This window comes from Sparus aurata, chromosome 2 (assembly GCF_900880675.1).
Source record: "Sparus aurata chromosome 2, fSpaAur1.1, whole genome shotgun sequence".
Taxonomy (NCBI): domain Eukaryota; kingdom Metazoa; phylum Chordata; class Actinopteri; order Spariformes; family Sparidae; genus Sparus; species Sparus aurata.
This window is the reverse complement of record NC_044188.1, coordinates 16,295,222-16,314,546: the sequence shown is the minus strand read 5'-3', so window position 1 is coordinate 16,314,546 and position 19,325 is coordinate 16,295,222. Positions and strand designations below refer to the sequence as shown.

At 41.8% G+C, this 19,325-nt stretch overlaps 1 protein-coding gene across 11 annotated transcripts in view; it reads left to right on the top strand.

Annotated features, from left to right (window-relative positions):
• The window catches only part of LOC115572556 (zonadhesin), a 60,174-nt gene that overhangs the window by 39,429 nt on the left and 1,420 nt on the right, over positions 1-19,325 (top strand). For 5 of the 11 annotated variants that reach the window (XM_030402756.1, XM_030402765.1, XM_030402783.1 and 2 more), the window contains 36 exons: positions 127-276; positions 400-503; positions 1,649-1,851; positions 4,258-4,478; positions 4,624-4,770; positions 4,862-5,026; positions 5,430-5,581; positions 5,776-5,944; positions 6,156-6,264; positions 6,691-6,827; positions 6,940-7,065; positions 7,398-7,577; positions 8,187-8,411; positions 8,547-8,673; positions 8,827-9,026; positions 9,115-9,327; positions 9,426-9,571; positions 10,115-10,242; positions 10,385-10,529; positions 11,147-11,279; positions 11,410-11,568; positions 11,664-11,790; positions 11,872-12,083; positions 12,191-12,353; positions 13,279-13,367; positions 14,508-14,668; positions 14,778-14,892; positions 15,716-15,912; positions 15,997-16,045; positions 16,136-16,288; positions 16,400-16,735; positions 16,865-16,962; positions 17,056-17,162; positions 17,259-17,338; positions 19,014-19,042; positions 19,139-19,270. In XM_030402756.1, the coding sequence (XP_030258616.1) occupies positions 127-276; positions 400-503; positions 1,649-1,851; positions 4,258-4,478; positions 4,624-4,770; positions 4,862-5,026; positions 5,430-5,581; positions 5,776-5,944; positions 6,156-6,264; positions 6,691-6,827; positions 6,940-7,065; positions 7,398-7,577; positions 8,187-8,411; positions 8,547-8,673; positions 8,827-9,026; positions 9,115-9,327; positions 9,426-9,571; positions 10,115-10,242; positions 10,385-10,529; positions 11,147-11,279; positions 11,410-11,568; positions 11,664-11,790; positions 11,872-12,083; positions 12,191-12,353; positions 13,279-13,367; positions 14,508-14,668; positions 14,778-14,892; positions 15,716-15,912; positions 15,997-16,045; positions 16,136-16,288; positions 16,400-16,735; positions 16,865-16,962; positions 17,056-17,162; positions 17,259-17,338; positions 19,014-19,042; positions 19,139-19,270 (5,387 nt within the window). Of the gene's footprint in view, positions 1-126; positions 277-399; positions 504-1,648; positions 1,852-4,257; positions 4,479-4,623; positions 4,771-4,861; positions 5,027-5,429; positions 5,582-5,775; positions 5,945-6,155; positions 6,265-6,690; positions 6,828-6,939; positions 7,066-7,397; positions 7,578-8,186; positions 8,412-8,546; positions 8,674-8,826; positions 9,027-9,114; positions 9,328-9,425; positions 9,572-10,114; positions 10,256-10,384; positions 10,535-11,146; positions 11,280-11,409; positions 11,569-11,663; positions 11,791-11,871; positions 12,084-12,190; positions 12,354-13,278; positions 13,368-14,507; positions 14,669-14,777; positions 14,893-15,715; positions 15,913-15,996; positions 16,046-16,135; positions 16,357-16,399; positions 16,736-16,864; positions 16,963-17,055; positions 17,163-17,258; positions 17,339-19,013; positions 19,043-19,138; positions 19,271-19,325 lie in introns of those variants that run through there. The other 6 variants (XM_030402775.1, XM_030402802.1, XR_003982105.1 and 3 more) reach the window with 6 other exon arrangements.

Genomic DNA, 19,325 nt, shown 5'->3' with positions numbered 1-19,325 from the left:
CAGTTTCGTTGATTATGCAGCTTTCTGTCTTTTCAATGTCAGAGACAAGCTAAAGTTGTGAAAATACAATTAATTGGTCTCATCAGATATCATCTGTTTTTATTAATTCCTCTGTGTGCGGCTCAGCTGAAGGCACTGTACAGCCTGCACTGTGTCCTGTGGGATACTACTGTCCTCCAGGAGTGACTCTAGGACTGGAGTTCCCTTGTCCAGCTGGCACTGTGCAGAGCCAGCTCGGAGCCTCCAGTCCTCAGGCCTGCCTGCTCTGCCCTGCTGGTATGGAAAAGATTCTGTGTTTTGTTGTACATCATTAGAACCTAACCCGAATTAATCCTTTGTGCATGTCAAATCAGTGTGTTTTAAATCCTCATCACTTCATTCTGTTGGTGTTTCCTGCAGGAATGTTCTGTTCTCACCCTGGTCTGTCCGAGCCAACAGGACTCTGTGAGGCAGGATTTTACTGCCCTGCTGGATCAACCAGCCCGAACTCCACTGAGTACCAGGTGCTGTTCTTGTTCACTGTCGCTTCTGTCACCTGGTGACACTGATTGATCGATCATTTGTTCCCAGAGAATGATTCATAATGATACTGGTGACCCATTGACCTTTCATTTAATGAAATAAGAAAGGATGTTAAAGGTGCAGTATGTAAGAATTTTGTTTAAAGAACTGAATTAACATTATCAATAGAATGTGAACAGTTTTGACATAATGTCAAAGACGTCTATGTACTGTGTTGCAGAGATATCTATTGATGTTATTCGATAACCAGCTAGCCCTTTAGCCACTTTGTACCTCAACACCAACACTCCCCTTAAGTGGCCAGCCTGCATTTGACGTATTGCATCTTTAAGATTTCCGTATTTCCCCAAGAAATATAATCAGAATCTGAGTAGATGATTGACTGAGCACAGTCTCTCAATACTTTCCTTGTTTTACGGCCCAGTATCATTCTTCTAAAAGCACCATTAGCTGAAATGTCAATTTACTGTAGCACACAAGATATAAAAAATTATTGCGTTTACTGGGAAATTTGCTCTTGTTATTAATGGCTCTTTGACGATGAGTCGCTTTTCCTCGAGAATTATTAAAATCTAACTGTGATGTTATCATTAATTTTACGAAAGACATTTCTGCTTTGATTTTGGTCACAAATAAGCTTTACTCAGTATCCTTTAAGGCCAAAAATGTTAGAACTCACACACACACACACACACACACACACACACACACACACACACACACACACACGCACACACACACACGCACGCACACACACACACACACACACACACACACACACATACACACACATACACACACATGACATATTGTATAATCAAAAGGGGACTAAAGCCATATTGCTGAGCACATTCAAACTCTCATGGGAATATTTTGTTTTGATGTAATGACCGCATGACCCCCTCCACATCATATTTTTAGTCCCACTCCATGGAAGGCTCTTTAAGCGCTTTTGTATTGTGCAGTGTAATAAACATTTCAGCCTCTAGAGACCTCAGGGCATTAGTAACCATTAGGACTGGTTTCTAAATGCATGCTTTACAGAAATGCCAGAATGCATTCTTGGGAAATCAAGCCAAGTACAGTTCAGTTTTTTCTATGTTTTTATTTTTCTGCTTCTTCCCAGGGGAATTCTACCAGAAGCCTTCTTTGTCCTTCCGGCCACTACTGCCCCTCTGGCACTGGCTATCCACTCCCCTGCCCCACAGGATCTCTCTCCATCTCCTGGGGACTGAAGGGTGCTGATGAATGCCCCCCATGCCCCCCTGGACTGTTTTGTGACAGGCCTGCAATAGCAGAGCTCTCAGATGCTCTCCCATGTCATGCTGGGTAAACACTTCTGCCACTTCAGTTTCATCTCCCCACTCTGACTGCACAGTTTTGCCATTTTTTCATAATAGGTATTTACTTTGTTGGCTTCACTGATTTCATCTGTGGAGAAGATGGTCCAAAAAAATTTTTTTCTTTCCCTCTCTCCCTCTGTCAGTTTCTCCCTCGTGTCTAATTCAAAGTGTTCTCACCTTATATCTTAAAGCATTTTGGATTTATGTGTAGGATTTGTACATGGATTAAAGGGACCAGTACAAGATGCAAGCTAGATATATAATGTTTAAAAAAATCAATCACAACCCAGTGTTCACATGAACAATATCAGACAGATAATCGAAGACAGCAGATGTCTTTTGCATAAGAGTCTGTTTAGTCTCAATAAGGGGGAGCAGGTGTCCTCAGCAGGACAAGATCCACACAACTCATTTCTAACTGTTGCAATATGCTCTGCAGTATACTTAGCGATAAAAACCCACTTTAAAACAGCCGTAGCACTTCAGTGTGTCTACCAAGGGAGTTTATTTCTATTCAGTTTAAAAACTGTAAATAAGAAGATCTGATGTAACTTAGGGGCAAGTAGAATTAACATTCAAAGTAATTCAAAAACAATAAATAAAACATTAGTTTTAGTGTATCTGACACAAATCACTGCCAGTTATTATTTATTATGAGCATTTTATTTCAGGAAACATGCTTCACTAAGCAAGTGATGGTGCTTACTTCTGAATAATTAGAACCTAATATGGATCATTTTGAAGTATAACCCTAAGTATTAAGGTAACTGAATTAAAGGAGACATATCATGCTCATTTCTCAGGTTCATAATTGTATTTTAGGTAACTACAACAATGTGTTAACATGCTTCAATGCTAAAAAAAACACATCAGTTTTCGCATACTTTCCATTGTTGCAGCTATGTATCCCCCCCCGTCAGAGATGCTATGTTTTAGCTCTGATTGGATGACTCATGCACGCCTAAGGCAGCACCACTAAAGGCTGGAACACACCGGCCCAACCGTTGGACGTCGGAAGCGTTTTGGGAGACTCGGATGAAGTCGGGAACAAATCTGTTCGGTGTGTTCAGCTGCATTGGAAGCTTTCGGAGCCATGCGGACGTTGTCTGCTCCGATTCAACATGCAAAGTCTGTGGAAGTTGGCTGTTGGCTGTCTAAGCCATTGGATTCTCTGATTGGTTGTGTGCCAGCTGTATGACCATTCTGATTACCGGTTTGCTAGCGAATCAGCGTGGTGTGTGGGAGGGGAGGAATACTGTGTGCGCTTAGTTTTTCTATGCACTCCGTTCTGTCGTTCCCTGTTTTCATGTTTTGGAGTAACGTTACTGGCATGGATGAATTAATCTGTGTTCGTTCGGTAATGCCTTGCTGCATGTTTAGTATGCAGCTGTTTTTGTCTCAAATAGTTAAGTTTCATTTTGATTGAAAGTAAAGACAGTTGCGTGCATAAAGCTCTCGTGCAGTGTCTTTTTTATACACAACACTAGTGCCACTCACTTATTGCATCTCGCGCAAGCGCAGAACGTACACACTACTGTGGAGCTGGCAGCACGTCGAAGCGGCGTGTTCAATGCAACTTTTCTGCCGAATGGGTCAGACAAGAGGCAACAGAGTGGTCGGATAAAGGCAGTTGGCTGTTGGTTTGAGTCTGGGCGGTGTGTGGGGGCCTTAAGAACAACCAAGCAGCTGTGCTATATCAGTTCCTAGTGCCAAACTGGCCATGAGGCATAAATCATACAAAGTGTGACACGGTGATGTAGCTTAGACGTAATTAAAGGCGGGACTTCTGACGAGGCATTACATGTGGGAGAGAGGAGCTCCTCTTGATGCAGACTTTTTTTTTTTTTTTACTTTTAAAAAATTAGATGCAGAAGAACAGATAAAAAACACTACAGGATAGGGAAAAACTGAAATGGCATAATATGTCTGCTTTAACATTAATAGTGCATTGTCTTCATCAAACAGAAAAAATTGTCGGTATCTGCACTGTTGGGAATATTTATGACTAACTGATTACCAATTCGAAGTGGTTACACTTACGTCAATTTGATTAATTAATATGATCATTTATTATAATTTGATTGATTATGTACTTAAATGAATCATTACAATTGTTGGAATGTTGTGCAGGGAAATTCTGCCTTCACAAAGTAGTTATATGGAGCACATACTAACAGATGTACACTGTTAACCATCACAGAACCAGTAATTGTAATAACATCATCTGAAGTCTGTGGTGGACTTAACTGACACATATTTTCAAGATGTCCACTGCAGTGTTTTTCTCAAACTTTTCCAAAATTTCCCCACTAACCAATTGTTCAACTTCTCTAATTGCAGCTGGTGGCAGTATCTGTAATATTTTTTTTTCCTTCACTGTTTATGCCTATAGGTATGTTTGCTTGGGTGGCAGTTCCAGTCCCACCCCGTCTGACAGTTCCCATGGCTACCTCTGTCCCGCTGGCTATAGCTGTCCTGTTGGCTCAGCAAGTGAGGCGCCCTGTGAGCCTGGCACTTATAGTCCTGCCCCTGGAGCAGCCCACTGTATAACATGCCCTAAAGGGACTATGTGCTCCTCCTCAGCCACTCAAGAGCCCTCTGTCTGCCCGGCTGGTGAGGATGGTGAAAATAAACTACAGTTTACAGTATATACCACATAATTCAACCTTTCTACATATAGCAGCAATACTCGCCACTGGTTAAATGTCAAATTCTGCGGTCATGATAAACTGATATTTAATAAAAGCTCTCTTCGTAGGTCATTTATGTCCTGCTGGGACAGCCCTGCCTCAGCCGTGCCCTTCAGGGACTTTCAGCAACCAGACAGGAGCCCACTCTCTCTCTGTCTGCACTCCCTGTACCTCTGGATCCTACTGTAGCTCACATGGAGCCTCAGCACCACAAGGTGACCAGATGCAAAGATAATTATTTCAGTCACACGTTAAACCATTTATTCAGACAGGTGAATTAATGGTGTCATTCTATTTTTTTTCTAGGTCCTTGTTTACAGGGTTATTTCTGTCAAGGTGGAGCCACAGAGCCAACACCCCACAGCTATGACAACTTCCCCAGGAATGGCCCTTGCCCTGTGGGCCACTACTGTCCAGCAGGGTGCCTCTACCCAATTCCATGCCCTCTTGGCAGCATACGCAACACCACTGGTACACTGACTGTTTACACAAATCATGAAATGGCATTTTCTGTCACATCACCCTGTGATATCCAGTAGTCGATGTAGTAGAAAAGTGCATTTACTCACGTACTGTTCAGATCAGCTCAAACTTAAATATCTTCCGCAGTAAATGCAGCTATATTATTCCAAAAAATATGATATATGATAGCATATCATAGTTTGCTGCAGTTGATACTTACAGACTTTATCTTAACTACAGTTTTTGATGCAGGATTTAATTACTTTAGTTAGTTGGTTGGTTGCTTGGCAAGTGAGTGAGTGAGTTGGCATTCAAATTTGAGGGAGGTCCTGTATTTTGTACTTTGTGTGTCTGATCTGCATCACCACTGTACCCCTCACTGTTATCTGTCCTGTTTATCCTCCTGTCTTAGGAGGTGTGTCATTAGAGAGCTGCTTTACCTGCCCTGCAGGTCACTTCTGCTCCACTGAGGGTCTGGCCAGCCCCAGTGGTCCCTGTGCTGCTGGTTTCTATTGCCCCTTTGACTTCTCTTCGACCACTCCTTATGCCTTCCTCTGTCCCAAGGTAAGGTTCTGTTTCTCTCTGTACTCCCTCTTCCAGTGAATTGCCTTCCCCGTCCTTCCCTTTTCTATTGTTTTTATTGTTTTCCTCACAGTATCTCTCCTAGAGGCACTTGTGCCAAGCTGATTATTATTTATGTCCTGGTGCATAGAGTGCCACCCCTCAGTTGCGCCTTTGTCACTTAAATTCCCTTGTAGGGCCACTACTGTCCAGAAGGCTCTGCCCTGGCCCTGCCTTGTCCCACAGGAGAGTACCAGCCGAACCCAGGCTCAGATAGCTGCATCCCATGTCGACCTGGATTCTACTGCGAGGAGGCCATAGGGGGAGATCCATGGACCTGCCCACCACACTCATTCTGCCCTGCAGGTCCTCTAAAAGGATGGTTTCAAATACAGAGGATGGCAACTTTAATTTTATCTATGTATTACATAATTCAGCCTCAGAAAGAATGCAAAATAGACCAAAAATGTGCTCCCAGTTTTGTGTTTCACTTAAAAAAACACTTTCCTTTGTGGTAATCATTGTGTAATAAATCATGCTGTCAGTCTTTGTTTTAATGTAATGCATTTTTTTACAGGCACCATGGTGCCTCAGCCCTGCCCTAATGGGACATACACTCATTCAAACCAAGGAGGCCTACAAGAAGAGAGAGAGTGTTTACCCTGCCCCCCAGGGAAGTTCTGCAGGTACACCACTCTCAGAAGTGCTCACGTGTCACGCGCTAATCAAAAACATCAAGAAATACGCATTCATGTAAACAGACAGACACACTATTATGCACAAGTGCATCCCGTACTCATGCATACACATGCAGTACATGCTCAAAGGCAAACACTCGTCTCTGCTTTAATTATACTCACAATTAGCAGAATGCAGGAGTGTATCATGTTCAGGATCCACGGTTCACTGAGCAGCCAAATTAACACCTTAATATGTATGAATATAATGAATGTAAATATAAAGTGGGAGGTGTAAATTATGTAATTGTCATTCTATTTATCTAATGAACCGTACACTTTATTGTCTTCTAAATGGTCTCGTGTGAACATGTGTGCTGCGCAGTGTATCTCATGGTTTTGTAGATAAACTAACCCTGTGTATATTTTCTTCAGGACCGGTAGGATCCAGGGTGTGTGTGCTGCAGGCTATCTTTGTATTTCTGGGAGTGCAGATTTCACCCCCCAGGGAGCCATATTGAACCTGACCCAGTGCCAGTGGGGCATGCAGTGTGCTGGACCATGTCCTCCAGGTATTTACACAGATTTTCATACATTATTCTGAAATTATTTTACGTGAGGGATCAGAGGGTTCATTTTTTCTTTAAACTATTTAGAATTCATTGTTTGTATTCTTTACTCCAGGTTTTTACTGTCCAATGGGCACAGAGGAGGCAGAATTGTGTCCTGCAAATACTTTCAGAAGTTCCCCAGGAGGTGCCAGTGTACAGGACTGCTTACCCTGCCCACCTCAGCACTGGTGTAAACCTGGTACGGGCTAAGTGTGTTTAAGAGCTACTGTAATCGGGTTTTTACAAGATAAAAGTGCAGCATAAAATACACGATTTAGCTGTGAAGACTCAAAGCAGGAACAACATTGTATAGTTTGAGCTCTGACAGAAAATATTTAGTGTTTTTATGGGCCTATTGATAAATAAGTAGATACCGGCAGGATCTAGTTATTGGATAACAGATAAAACCTGAAGCTGAGAATTAGAAACATGCATTAAGAATAAAGACTAATCCCGGGCTCGTGCAGCGTTAACAGACCAGAAATGTCGCCTGTGCAAGTGCTTGATGAGCCTTATATCGTTTGTTTGCAGGAGAGCCAGTCCTTCGCCTGTGTCCTGCCGGTCATTACTGTGACGGTCTGCGTGGCAGTGACTTCAGTGGGGGGACTGGACCCAGACCATGTCCTCTGTTCACCTATCGAGCTTCACCTGGAGCAGGCAGCAAGGGTGACTGCCTGCCATGCCCTCCCGGTTCACACTGTAACAGCACAGGTCCGAAACACTGCATCTCAAACAACAGAAGATGAATGATTATATAAGATTACCTAAAATTACTTCTACAAATGTAAACAAGTCCTTTCCATGTATTCCCCCTCTTCCATTCTGCTATTAGAAGTGAAAAATACAGCCTAATACTTCTCTTTTTGGTGGGTTTGAATTTTGCAAGGATATTTAAAGAAAGAATAACAGCCTTCTGAGGTTTTATTAAGTTCAATATGTACACAGACTATCACAGCAGGGCCTGAACCTGTGCCCAGGATAAGAGTGATGAATTTAAAACTTGCGATACCTGAGGCTACAGTCATGATTGAGTGTTGAGTTTTATAAAGGAAAAGCTTTTTTCTAATCCCCCTCAAAGGTGTTTGGAATTATTGAAAATTGAACCCATATTGTTGAGGTTCTGGTCTCCTTCTCTTTGGTTCTTTGTACGAATACATAAGCCGTTTTGATAAGCTTCGTTGTTCAGGGGATTTTTTTATTCAAGGTCACTCTCAATGTGTGAACGATAATACAGCATTTATTTCTCCTTTGGTTATATTGTGTGAAGTATTATTATTATTATTATTATTATTATTAAGATATTTGTGATGTATTTTTCAGGGCTTACAGACTACTCAAACAGCCCATGCCAACCTGGTTTCTGGTGCAGCGGGTCTGGACCCCCCATCCTCTGCCCTGCGGGAACTAAAAGACCCCTTCCTGGGGCTTCCACACCAAGCCAGTGTGAACCCTGCACAGGGGGAACATTCTGCCCAGATCCCCGGGCTACAGGAAAGCCCAATTTGGAGGGGATCCCATGCAGGCCATCTTATCAATGCCCCGCGGGTAGGTTTATCTACACAGTTTATAATGTTAGGATAGTATATTACATTCTGTATATGACTTTGGATCTTTTACTTTGATAAATATCTCTTTCCCTGGATGCGGTACTGCAGTAATGAGTTTTTGCTCATCATCCAGGTGCCGTCTCAGAGAGGCTGTGCAGCGCTGGCTCATTCTGTGGCCCTCAGACTGCAGAGCCTCAAGTCTGTCCTGAAGGATATATCTGTCCCGAGGGATCCCATTCATACCAAACCCCCAAACAAATGTGAGTGCATGTCATAAAATCTGCCATGTTTGTAGATTGAGATTGAAATGAGAGGCTTTAGCTGTGAAATAAGGGAAAGCCTAATGGGTTTGGACTGATTCTAAACCGCGTGGGCTGAAGTTTTATAAATAACCATGTTACTGTGCCCCACAGCTGTCCATTTCCCTACTACTGCCCGGCCAACAGCTCTGCCATGAAGTCTTGTGAAGGGGGTTCCATGCCTGTCAACACCAGCGGGCTCAGAGGATCCAAAAGCAGCTGCTGTGGTGTGTGTGATGGAGGCACCTATCGTCCGTATCTCTCCCCCATCCAACACTGCCTTCCATGTCCGCCAGGATACTTCTGCCCCTCGGGTACTTCAAATCATTCCACATTTAACCCCAAGATTTGTTATTTCATGACTAACTATAAATAAAATATGACTTTATTTTATTCAAACAGGTACAGACCACTACAAGAGTAACCCTTGCCCCCTTGGGTATGTCTGTCTTATGGGATCCACCAAACCAATGCCCTGCCCCCCCGGCTCCTTCGGTAACCTCACTAATAGTGAGTCACTGAGCAACTGTCACCCATGTCCAGCCGGCACCTTCAACCACCTGGCTGCTCAGAAGGCCTGCTTTCCCTGTGGCAGCTCCTCCACCTCCCCATCAGGTTGGGTCCCATCAGATATCTAAATTCATGTTAAGTTACAGCTTCAAAAGAGTTCACTTGTACAGGAAGACATCTCCATGTCACACCTGTTTCCTTAGGGTCTTCGTCCTGCACCTGCATTGGTAAGAACCGTGCTTTCCAGCACTCAGATGGTTCATGTTTGTGCAGAACGGGTTTTATCTTCTACAATGAACTGGATTTCAAAAGCTCCACCTCTGACAGTGAACTGGACTGCCAGCCTGAGGTCAGTAGTAGATCTAATAAGGAAATTCTATATTTATTTTTTTGCTGTCCAAAGAAGAAGACATACCTTTTAATAAGATACCTTTATTTGACTCACACACACACACACACACACACACACACATAGACAAACTCAATATTTTGTTATTGTTTGAATTTGTCATTTCATTCTTTCAAGAATATTAAAAAGCATTCGCATAGCATTTTTCTCCCTACTTTTGAATTTATTCCATTCTAAAGTTTTCAAAGAAATGCACTCAAATGTGTGGATGGTTGAAAGTCTGCCAGAGAACTGTCAAGTTTCCCAGAAGCATATTAACAACCCTGACACCCCTCAGTGTTGACCATCACAAATAAATGACCGAACTTGTGGAAAATACCTTCTCTAACTCACCTGTTTGCCATGATTTTACTTTATGATTGTGCTTCTCTTCCGGGCAATTGGAAAAAAAAACAAACTGTGAGATGGGTGAAATACTGTAATAGTTTCCAATCTTGAATGATGCAATGGGCAGCAAGGTCTGTGTCTGTGTCTGTGTTTTAGGTGAACAGACGGTGTGCCACAGGACAAATACGTCTGGCAGCATCCAGAGAGTGTGTGTCACCTTCCCTCCACTCCTGTAATATCACCTGTGGACCACATGGAGGAACTCTGGATGTGGAGATGGGCATGTGAATCTCAATTGTGCTTTTCTATTATATTGCTATTTAAACCTGTAAAATGCTTGTGATGGTTGACGTAATGAGTATGGATAGTATCCAGTAATATAGCTTGACATAGTATTTGACCTCTTGTCTAATCCTGATGCCCCAGCTGCCGATGTGAGCGGTACGTGTCTGCTGAAGAGCTCTGCAACACGTCCTGCCTTTCCAGACTGCCTCAGCTCTCTGCCCAGTTCTCCATAGATGGCCAATTGCTGCTCAGCCTAAAAGAAAGAGGCAGCATGGTCTGGGCCAGGGTAAGGTAGAGACGGCAGATTAAATTCTTAAGTATTTATTTTTTTACAGATTTTGTGATATCGGCGAGAGGACAGTGATATGTAAGGCAAGAATTTCAACAAAATAGCTACTTTTCACTGGCTTCATCATTTAATGAATATGAATAAATGAAATATTTAGGAGCACCCACTTTTATCCTATTGAGAATATAATTTTAACACAGCAGTCTTTACTTAAATACAGGGCATTTATCTTTTCTTCAAACTATTTTGTGTTGCCACAATCTCCATTTTTGGCAATTTAAATTGAACAAAAAATGCAATTATTTATAGCAGACATTGCCTCTTTTTGCCAGATTCAGTAGTCAGAATAATATACTGTATATGTTATTAATGCTGAAACACCATATTTCATAGTTGTTCTTTATTGCTTCTCCAATGAGGGGAACACTTTACAGCGGTGTGATGTTATTTCATTTTTATTATATGCAAAGGCATACTCGACAGATTAATGAGCGACGACAACTCTCTTATTAGTTATCGATGACTTGTCATTTTCTTTCTTGAATTTATGTAGTATTCTGTTGTATTGTGCTGTAGTGGCAGTACTCATTGTGCTTGTGTCTGTTTCCTTCCAGGCTGTGATGGATGTTTTAGGACCAGATATCCATACAAAGAATGTTGGTGCAATCCATTTGGTCCAGTTTGACTCTGAAGGAGTGTTCGGTTGGATTCCCACACAGAGAGAGCTTGTCAATCAGTTTCTGTCAGGTGACGAGATCAGACACGTCATATTGATTCCATTCTTTTTTAAATTGCTTATCAACACACTTGCTCTCTATATCCAGCATAATATAACAGTAGAATGTAACTGATTTAACAGTGATATACCTCTATTCAGAACCAATCAAACTCCTAAATACAAAACCCAGAAGGAGAAGAGAAACAGAAGACGATGATGATGCTGCCGACGTAGCTGTCCTTCCTCGTATCCCTAACCCCATCGCCTGTCTGTCCTCCGGTGACATGCTCATTTTCCACCTCACCATCAACCACACAGGTGTCACTAGTTTTCTTTGCTCGAATGCTGGTTGTATCATGATAGTGTGATTTATTTTTCTTAATCTCATGCTAACTTTATTTTATGTCCTGTAGACCGTCATCTCAGCCACTTCCCAGTGTATCAGAAAGACCACCTGTTTAACAGTAACCCCGGCTGGGACTTTGGTGCCTTCAGACGTCTGCAGATACTCATGATGCAGACGAACTTCAACTCTACTAGGTAGTGTTGAGGATTAACTGCAAGGTAGAGACTCAGGTGTTGATCACTTTGTGACCATATCTGTCCCCTCCTTTTTCTCAGGTTTGCTCATGTGTTTTCAGACACAGGCAAGTATGTGTTTGTTGACAGCGCTGTCCCAGAGTGGAGTATGGTGGTGGTGGTCAGCGAGGAGGGGACAGAGTGTGACCGTCGGGCTTCAGTCTTCCAGCCCATGACCCCGGTACAGCTGGTCAAGTATGGGATTGTCAAGCAGCACAGACTCAACCTTCTACCTGACTGGGGAGTGATAGCAGGTGTGTGTCCCTACTGTTCACCTCATGTTTTATCATGCAGGAACATGACTGTAATGAGTTAACCCCCTGCTTTTTTTTTATCATGACACAATACTAACTGTGTGTAGGGATCCTGAGTCTGCTGCTGGTTGTTGTTGTGGTTGTCACCACCACAGTGCTTGTCCTGCGACCTGGCAAAGTAAAACTTGTCTCCCAGTGGAGGACAAAGCCAAAGTGGCGCAGCCTCGGGGAGCCCTTCTGTCCAGTGGATAGTGTTTACAGTGGAGAAAGGTGTGTTGGCTTGACATTAGACCTGATGGTGTGTATTGTCCATGTGTCAGGAGACTAATGTTGGGGGTACTAGTAGCACCTAATAAGTGTGTATCATCATTTAAAATGACATAAGGCAGCACAAGATCAGCATACATTTAAATGATCTATAGCTATAGCTATACAGAAAGTTCAGGTAATGTTGCTGGACTGGCACCATTTGTATAGTTTAATTTGTTTCCATCAAAGCAGATGTTTTTACCTTCCAAGAGGTTCAACAAACAGATATATGAGGTCTTTCATTCGTCCAGGTACTGGCTTTTTAAACAAAATGTCATTTGGCCTGTATGTAGCTGTGGATGTGATACAGTACCCCTTTTCCTTTTTTCTTTCATTTATCTATGTATTCATTATTTTTCCACTGATCCCTCCAGTTGTTTTGGTGACAAGTGACAATAAGAGGGCTGATGATGATGGTGACATTTGACTCTCTTCATTTATTTGCGTAGTATTTTGCATATGCAAGTTTTTTCATTAATTGTATTTCCAGCGATGTTGGTAACAACTAATTTGTCATAAATTATTATTACATTTTTTAACAAAGATTTCACTTTAGATGGGTCAACAAGTCTAAAAGTAAGTAAACAATAGTTAAAAACTGAGCATAATGTTAACTGTCATTTTGAACACTGAAAAAAAAGTCTACAAAGTACAAACAATACTTTAGTTACAAAAAGTAGTTTAACGGATGCTCGTTTTTTCATGAAGCAGCATTTAACTCGAAAAGACGTAACATTTTAGCACCCATGATGTCAATATGTAACATGAAAATATATAATGTGATGTTTAACCAACTAGGATTTCTGGTGCAGACTATTGAGGTTAACAACGTTAATCTACTAGTCAACTAATCGCATAAAAATGTAGCTGTGTATTTGTTTTTCAGCATAGCTGTTCCAAGTCTAGGAGACTTCTTAGGCAGTAGGGGTGTAGGAGAGGGAGCAGAAGCTGAGGAGCCTGCTGTTTCGAAAGGAGGTAAGATCACCATTTCTGACCCTGTGCTGAGAGCCCTCCTCCAGAAACATGATTAAACCCCCTTAAAACTTATGGAAGCGATATAAAGAAATCATGGTGTGTGCAGTGAGTGTGATGGAGTTTGCAGTGAGTTTGCCAGCTGAGTCCTAGGAAATGATCTTGTGAATTATATTATGTTGTATGCTGAAATGGCCACAAAGCACATAGTATAAGGGATTTTATAGTGAGGGGCAACTATCGACAGCCTGTGTGGGGGCAGCTGTGCCTCAGGAGGTAGAGCGGGTGTCTACTGATCAAAGAGCTGGTCGTTTGTTCCCCACCTCCTCCCTGTCCACATGTTGAAGTATCCTTGGGCAAGACACTGAAGCCCAAATTGTTCCCATTGCACTCTGTGTGGTAGCTCAAAGCCCTTGTCAAGCACTTTGGATAAAAGTGCTATACAAACGTCGCCATTTATAGCCTTGAGCGTATTTCTCAATCATAACTTACTGCAAACATGTTTCGCTTGAATAAAAACAATATTTTAAGCATTTTCTTTAATAACTTGCACATAATTTCATCATTGGAAATGTTTCCAGAAAGGTTTCAATAAAAATAAATTATCTTTCAAATCTGACTGGCTTTCAGTTTATTTGCCAGTGTTTCTTTCAAGTATGTGATAATATTTGAAATGACCATGAGCTAGAGTTGACTATAATGTTTCTCACTTAGTGCTGAGTGCATTATTCATGTGGTTTGATAAGCCGTTTAACTGTCCATTGGCCGAGTCATTATGAAACCACCATGCATGACCAGGTAGCAGCTAACAGCCTTTCCCCCATTTGATCAATGATAAAAAAATAATGGCTAATATCACACACTAATGGTTTGTGCTGTTATCTTAAACTCTCTAGATAGCCTCTGTGCAATTTGAATTCAAGTACTTATCATCCTTTGCATGCGCCATCCTGGATAGATGGTCTAAAGGGACTCTGCTGAATCATTATGGAGCCAAGTGAGGGGAGCTTTTGATTTCGAGGGGCAGCCATTCATCATGAGAGTATCTCCTTAATTCTTAAGGATGGCGCACTGAGGCTTTGTTCTCTTGATTTCTGCCCATTTCTAACTTACACGCCATTGACATTTACTGCTCCCATTTAGGAAGTGTGTCAGGCTACTGTGATTTAGAGGAGTTCAACGTGAAGACTCTGTACGACAAACTAGAGGACCAGAACCTCCACATAGCCTCACAGCTTGCCCGACACCGCAAAGACACGCAGGAGTTTTATAGGAACATTTGTCAGCAGACTGAAACCATCAAGGTGAGTTGAACTGTAGCATAGAAAGAAGTAGCCATTATATATCTAATATTGAAAATGTGTGACTCAAGTGTCACAAGAAAAAGACGTAAATTTTTTTTTCTTCTTTCAGAATGTCTTTGAAAATATGGATAATAAAAAACTGAGTCATCTTAAGGAGCTGCTGGTCCATAATGCACTGAGAGATAAACCATCTAACAGCATCACAGGAGAAAGAGATGCAAATGGTAAATAATGAATAATGGTGACACGGTGTGCGATTTCATCAAAGAAACCGAGCTGAAAAACAATTTCTTCTTCTATTAAAGAAAAAGGCAGTTGGTTGATTAAAGAAATGTTCCCCAGATACATACGAACATATACATAACGGGAACATGAAAATGAGCCCTATGCTCCCCAGTTCTTCTTATGTGCTCCTCCAGGTTCCTATGTTCCCACAGTCCTCTGTTTCCAAGGTTCTGTATTTCCCGCTCTGGGTTCATGGTTATGGTTAAAGTTAATGCTCTTCAACCTGAACACAATAGTAGGGTTAATCTGTGTTAACATAAACTGGGGAATTTAGGACTCTGGAAACACTGAACCTTGAGAATTTCTGACCATGTGAAAATAGGACCTTGGGAACTTAAGATATTGGCAAGTTAAGACCCTGGGAACATTGGAGCATTGGAACCTACGACACTGGGAACATAGGAAGTTTGAAAAATGTAAATTGGTGGTTTTGCAAAAGGTTGTATGTTGTTTGATCAAATAGGATAATACTTTTTTAAGAGAGCTGCTGGGAGGTGAACTGTTTTAAGTCTAAGTGTCTGCTGGCTACATTGGATACAAAGACATTCATTGTATTGATCTTCTCATCTAACTCTTAGTGAGTAAGATAACAAACATTGTATTACCTGCAATATTTAAGCTTTATCACATTTTATGCCTGAATGTGTGAAACAGACGTGCTCAAATTCTTTCTTTCCAATCACCTGTTGTTGTTTTTTTGAAAGCCAAAAAAAACGGTCACATCCTTTATTAAATCTGTTTGTCTCATCACCATCACCCCAGCTGAGGCTTCAATAGCGTTACTTGGAGCTGTTCTCAGGTCAGTGGAAGCTCTACTATGTAGGCTTACAGGGGAGGCTTGGCAGAACCAGGATTTGCCTGTTCGCCCGTACTGTCAGTCGGATCCTCATGATGGTAGGGAATGTGAGCAGCAAGCTGGATACACACATCACGGTGACACCAACATGTGCTATACACAGGTAATGTGTCGTAGTCTTCTGTTTGCAGCATATTTTGGAATAATTCAGTTGAGAGTCATTTCCGATTTCAACTTTTGTCCTCAGTATTCATCATTGAATATGACCAAAGCAGAAGCTCTTCCCCATGAACCAGGTAAGGAACACATCCATACAAAGGTTTGTTGCATTTCCAAGAGCAACGGCATGTTATATCACCACAGTGAGATGATTCTGTCTTCCCCAGTCCATCTCCATGTACAGAGCACAGCTCCTTGTCTGAGTGACCACGACCTGTCCAAACTGGTCAGCATATCTCCTTTATTCAAGACCCTGCAGGAAATCCAACAGTCTTTACAGGACCTTTCCACGGCTGAGTTGAATCAGCATCTCCGCAGCGGTACAGAAAGTCTCAATACAAGACACTCTAAGGAGCAGTTAAACCCATAATCAGTGTCACCAAGTATGGTAAATGTGAAGCCTAAAATAGACAATTTTCTATCTGTTTTAGCAGCTGTAGAGCATTGTGTGCAGGAGAGCAGTGGTGGGCAACTAATCCCGACTGCGCTGGACAACCTCTCACCTCTACACTCGGCTGTTTTCCTCTTTGGTTGCCAGGTGATGCAGTTGCTTTCAAACTGCCCCCTGTTCCCCTCTGTGCTCTTGCTGCTGGCCAAGTCACTCCCTGTGTCTTCATCCTCCTCTAATGAGGCTCTGCTGGCACACTGTTCAAGGGACTTTTATTTTGACGCCACCAATCAAATCCTTTATCTGTCGGAGGCAAAGCTTCACCATGTGGGACATTTCATCGCTACTATTCTGCAATCCATGGCACACATAGCATCAGGTAATCAGATGGAGTCCCGAGACCTTATGTTGTGTCACAGTTTTGCAATCATCTTTAAAAGCACCAAGTATGTAATCTTCTTTGGAAACAATGTTATATTTGTTGTCTTTTTTTCATTTTTAAATCTAGGATCTAAATCCCAGAGCTTTATGCAAGCCCTCCATGAGGCTATTTCAGCTTTAAGCCTTCAGCTGTTCAACTTTTCTTTCAAATGGAACACAGCAGAGGTGTGTAGGAGCCATTTAAGCCTCGCACATCATACTCACGCTCCACAAGTAGGGACAAATAACCTTGTATGCTTTATGCTTTCTTTTTTACAGCCAAAATTAGATGCCTCAGAGGGGCAGCATGGTGCATTAGTTGAGGAATTTCTCAATATTCGAGTTCCCAATGAAGCGCAATTCACTGAGCACCTATTGGCTAGCAGGTTGGTGAGAAAGATACAACCTACAGCAGAGAATTGTATGCCGTTTAAACAAATTCAAGCAGTTGGATAACTTACCTGCTTATCTCCCGATTTTAGACTTGAGCGATACAAATATTTCAAATTGGAGCAGCTCATCACAGACCTCAAACAGCGTTCATCCGGGGACAGAAACACAGGTAAGACAATTGTGTGTTTCTAATAAGAGGAAGTTATCTGACACTGTATCTCTTACTACAAACTATGTAGATATGGAAAAACTGTAAAAAAAAATTATGCAAGAAAGAAAAACACAAGTGCTTTGAGCATTAAAATTCATCTCTGTTCAGAAGCTGGATCATTGATACAAAATTGACATTCACGGTCAATGCCACAATAAAAACCCTTCTGTATGAAGCACTAACCCCTGACCAAGATCAATAGAAATCCTATTAACGTCTATCCAGCAGCCTTGTACACTTTCCCCCCTACATGAGGATTGTTCGAAAGCTTTCAAACGACAATTTTCCGGCCCTAAGCCACTGACCCGTAACAGCATCGGCATGCTGTCTTTTAAAAAAAAACACCCATGACATTCCTATATTTCACAACAATAATGCACTCATATGAGCTAATGAACACATTTAATAGTGAGATAAGGTGTTAAAGTCAGACACTGTTCCATTTCTCCTCAGTCACACAGGATGTAGACATCATTAAACCATTATAGGAAGCCCTGTAGAGCAAAAGAGTCAATTTTCACCTCCATCACCCGAAGAGCTTTTGTTCAAGAAGAATGGCCCAATATCCTAGTACACACAGTTCATGACTTGAGAGCACGCCAATGATTACTGACTAAAGCTATTCTGTAGGCAATGGGAGGTTGGTCTCTGGCTAGATAAACAATTATCATTTGTGTTCAATTGTAGCTGGCCACTGTACCTTGCCATCGGCTCCAGCCCCACATGACCTTAAAAAGGATAAGCGGTTTCAGATAATGGATGGATGTTTCAATTGTTGTGGCTTTTCCCTCAATACCCATCATGCTAACACTTTATATCAAGGTACACATACATGCTATCAAAGGCAATATTTTGATTTCCCTAAAACAAAACAACACTTAGACTCGTACAATATCTCTCAATCAAGACGTATAACCCACTAGAAGTGTTAACCGTTGTCTGCATCTGCAGAGACCCAATCCTATGCCTGTATTTTCTTATTTTCTTAGTATCCGCCGGATTCAGCACATCTCTGGCCGCCATCCTCTGGGCATTTGTGTGTAGCCTTCAGTCAATAAACAGTGTGGGGTTGGGACTATATAAAATTATCCCTACCACTCTCAGACAGGGTGAAGCGTTCACTTTGGCTGCATTCACAAAAAAATCTGTAAGGTTGTGTGGAGATGTGTGCTTAATCCTAACAAGAAAATAACATTTGCTCTCTAGTTGGCCCGACCTCAGTTGCTTGTAGTCTATTTGTTCTTTATTAGTCATTATAAAGCCCATAATGCCTTATTCCGCATGACCATATTCAACAACTACTCTGTCACTAAGAGTTTGCCCCCCAAAACCTCCTAATTTCTATTTATCTAGTAATGCGTCGATATGATCTTAATACACTTTGCGCAGTCACAGCCTTATAGGTTGGAGAAAACAGTACTACAAGTGTTAATAGTGTACAAATGACTGAAAATGAAGTCTTTCTAACTCAGAATATGTTCCCCCATCATGAAGTCAGATCTTACTCTGAACGTACTCACAAGTAGTTTACCCACACTGGTTCTTGTACCCAAAATAAAGTTTACCCAGAACCCATTAAGACATTTACCCCAATATCATGTCAAGGATCAAAAGTCTTGTTTAATTTCTGCAGGTTTACCACCAAAAGGGACGCCAATGCAGGTATGTTACCCCGCAAGCATCACAGATTTTAAATCAAGAGAATCACCGTCCTGAAAGCAGCATTCATCCAACTTCACATTTTTCCCTTTATTACAGATGTCCTGTGTAGAGGAAGAGATCGACCGCATGAATGAGTCTTTCTTGCACCTGAGCTTGCAGCTACAGGAGAGAGCTCAAATGAGCACACGGCTGAAAGAGAGAGAGAACAGTGCTGGCAACCATTCTGTGGTAATTAGCTGGGTTATTACATATATCGTTGCATAATCCAGAGAATTAATCTGAG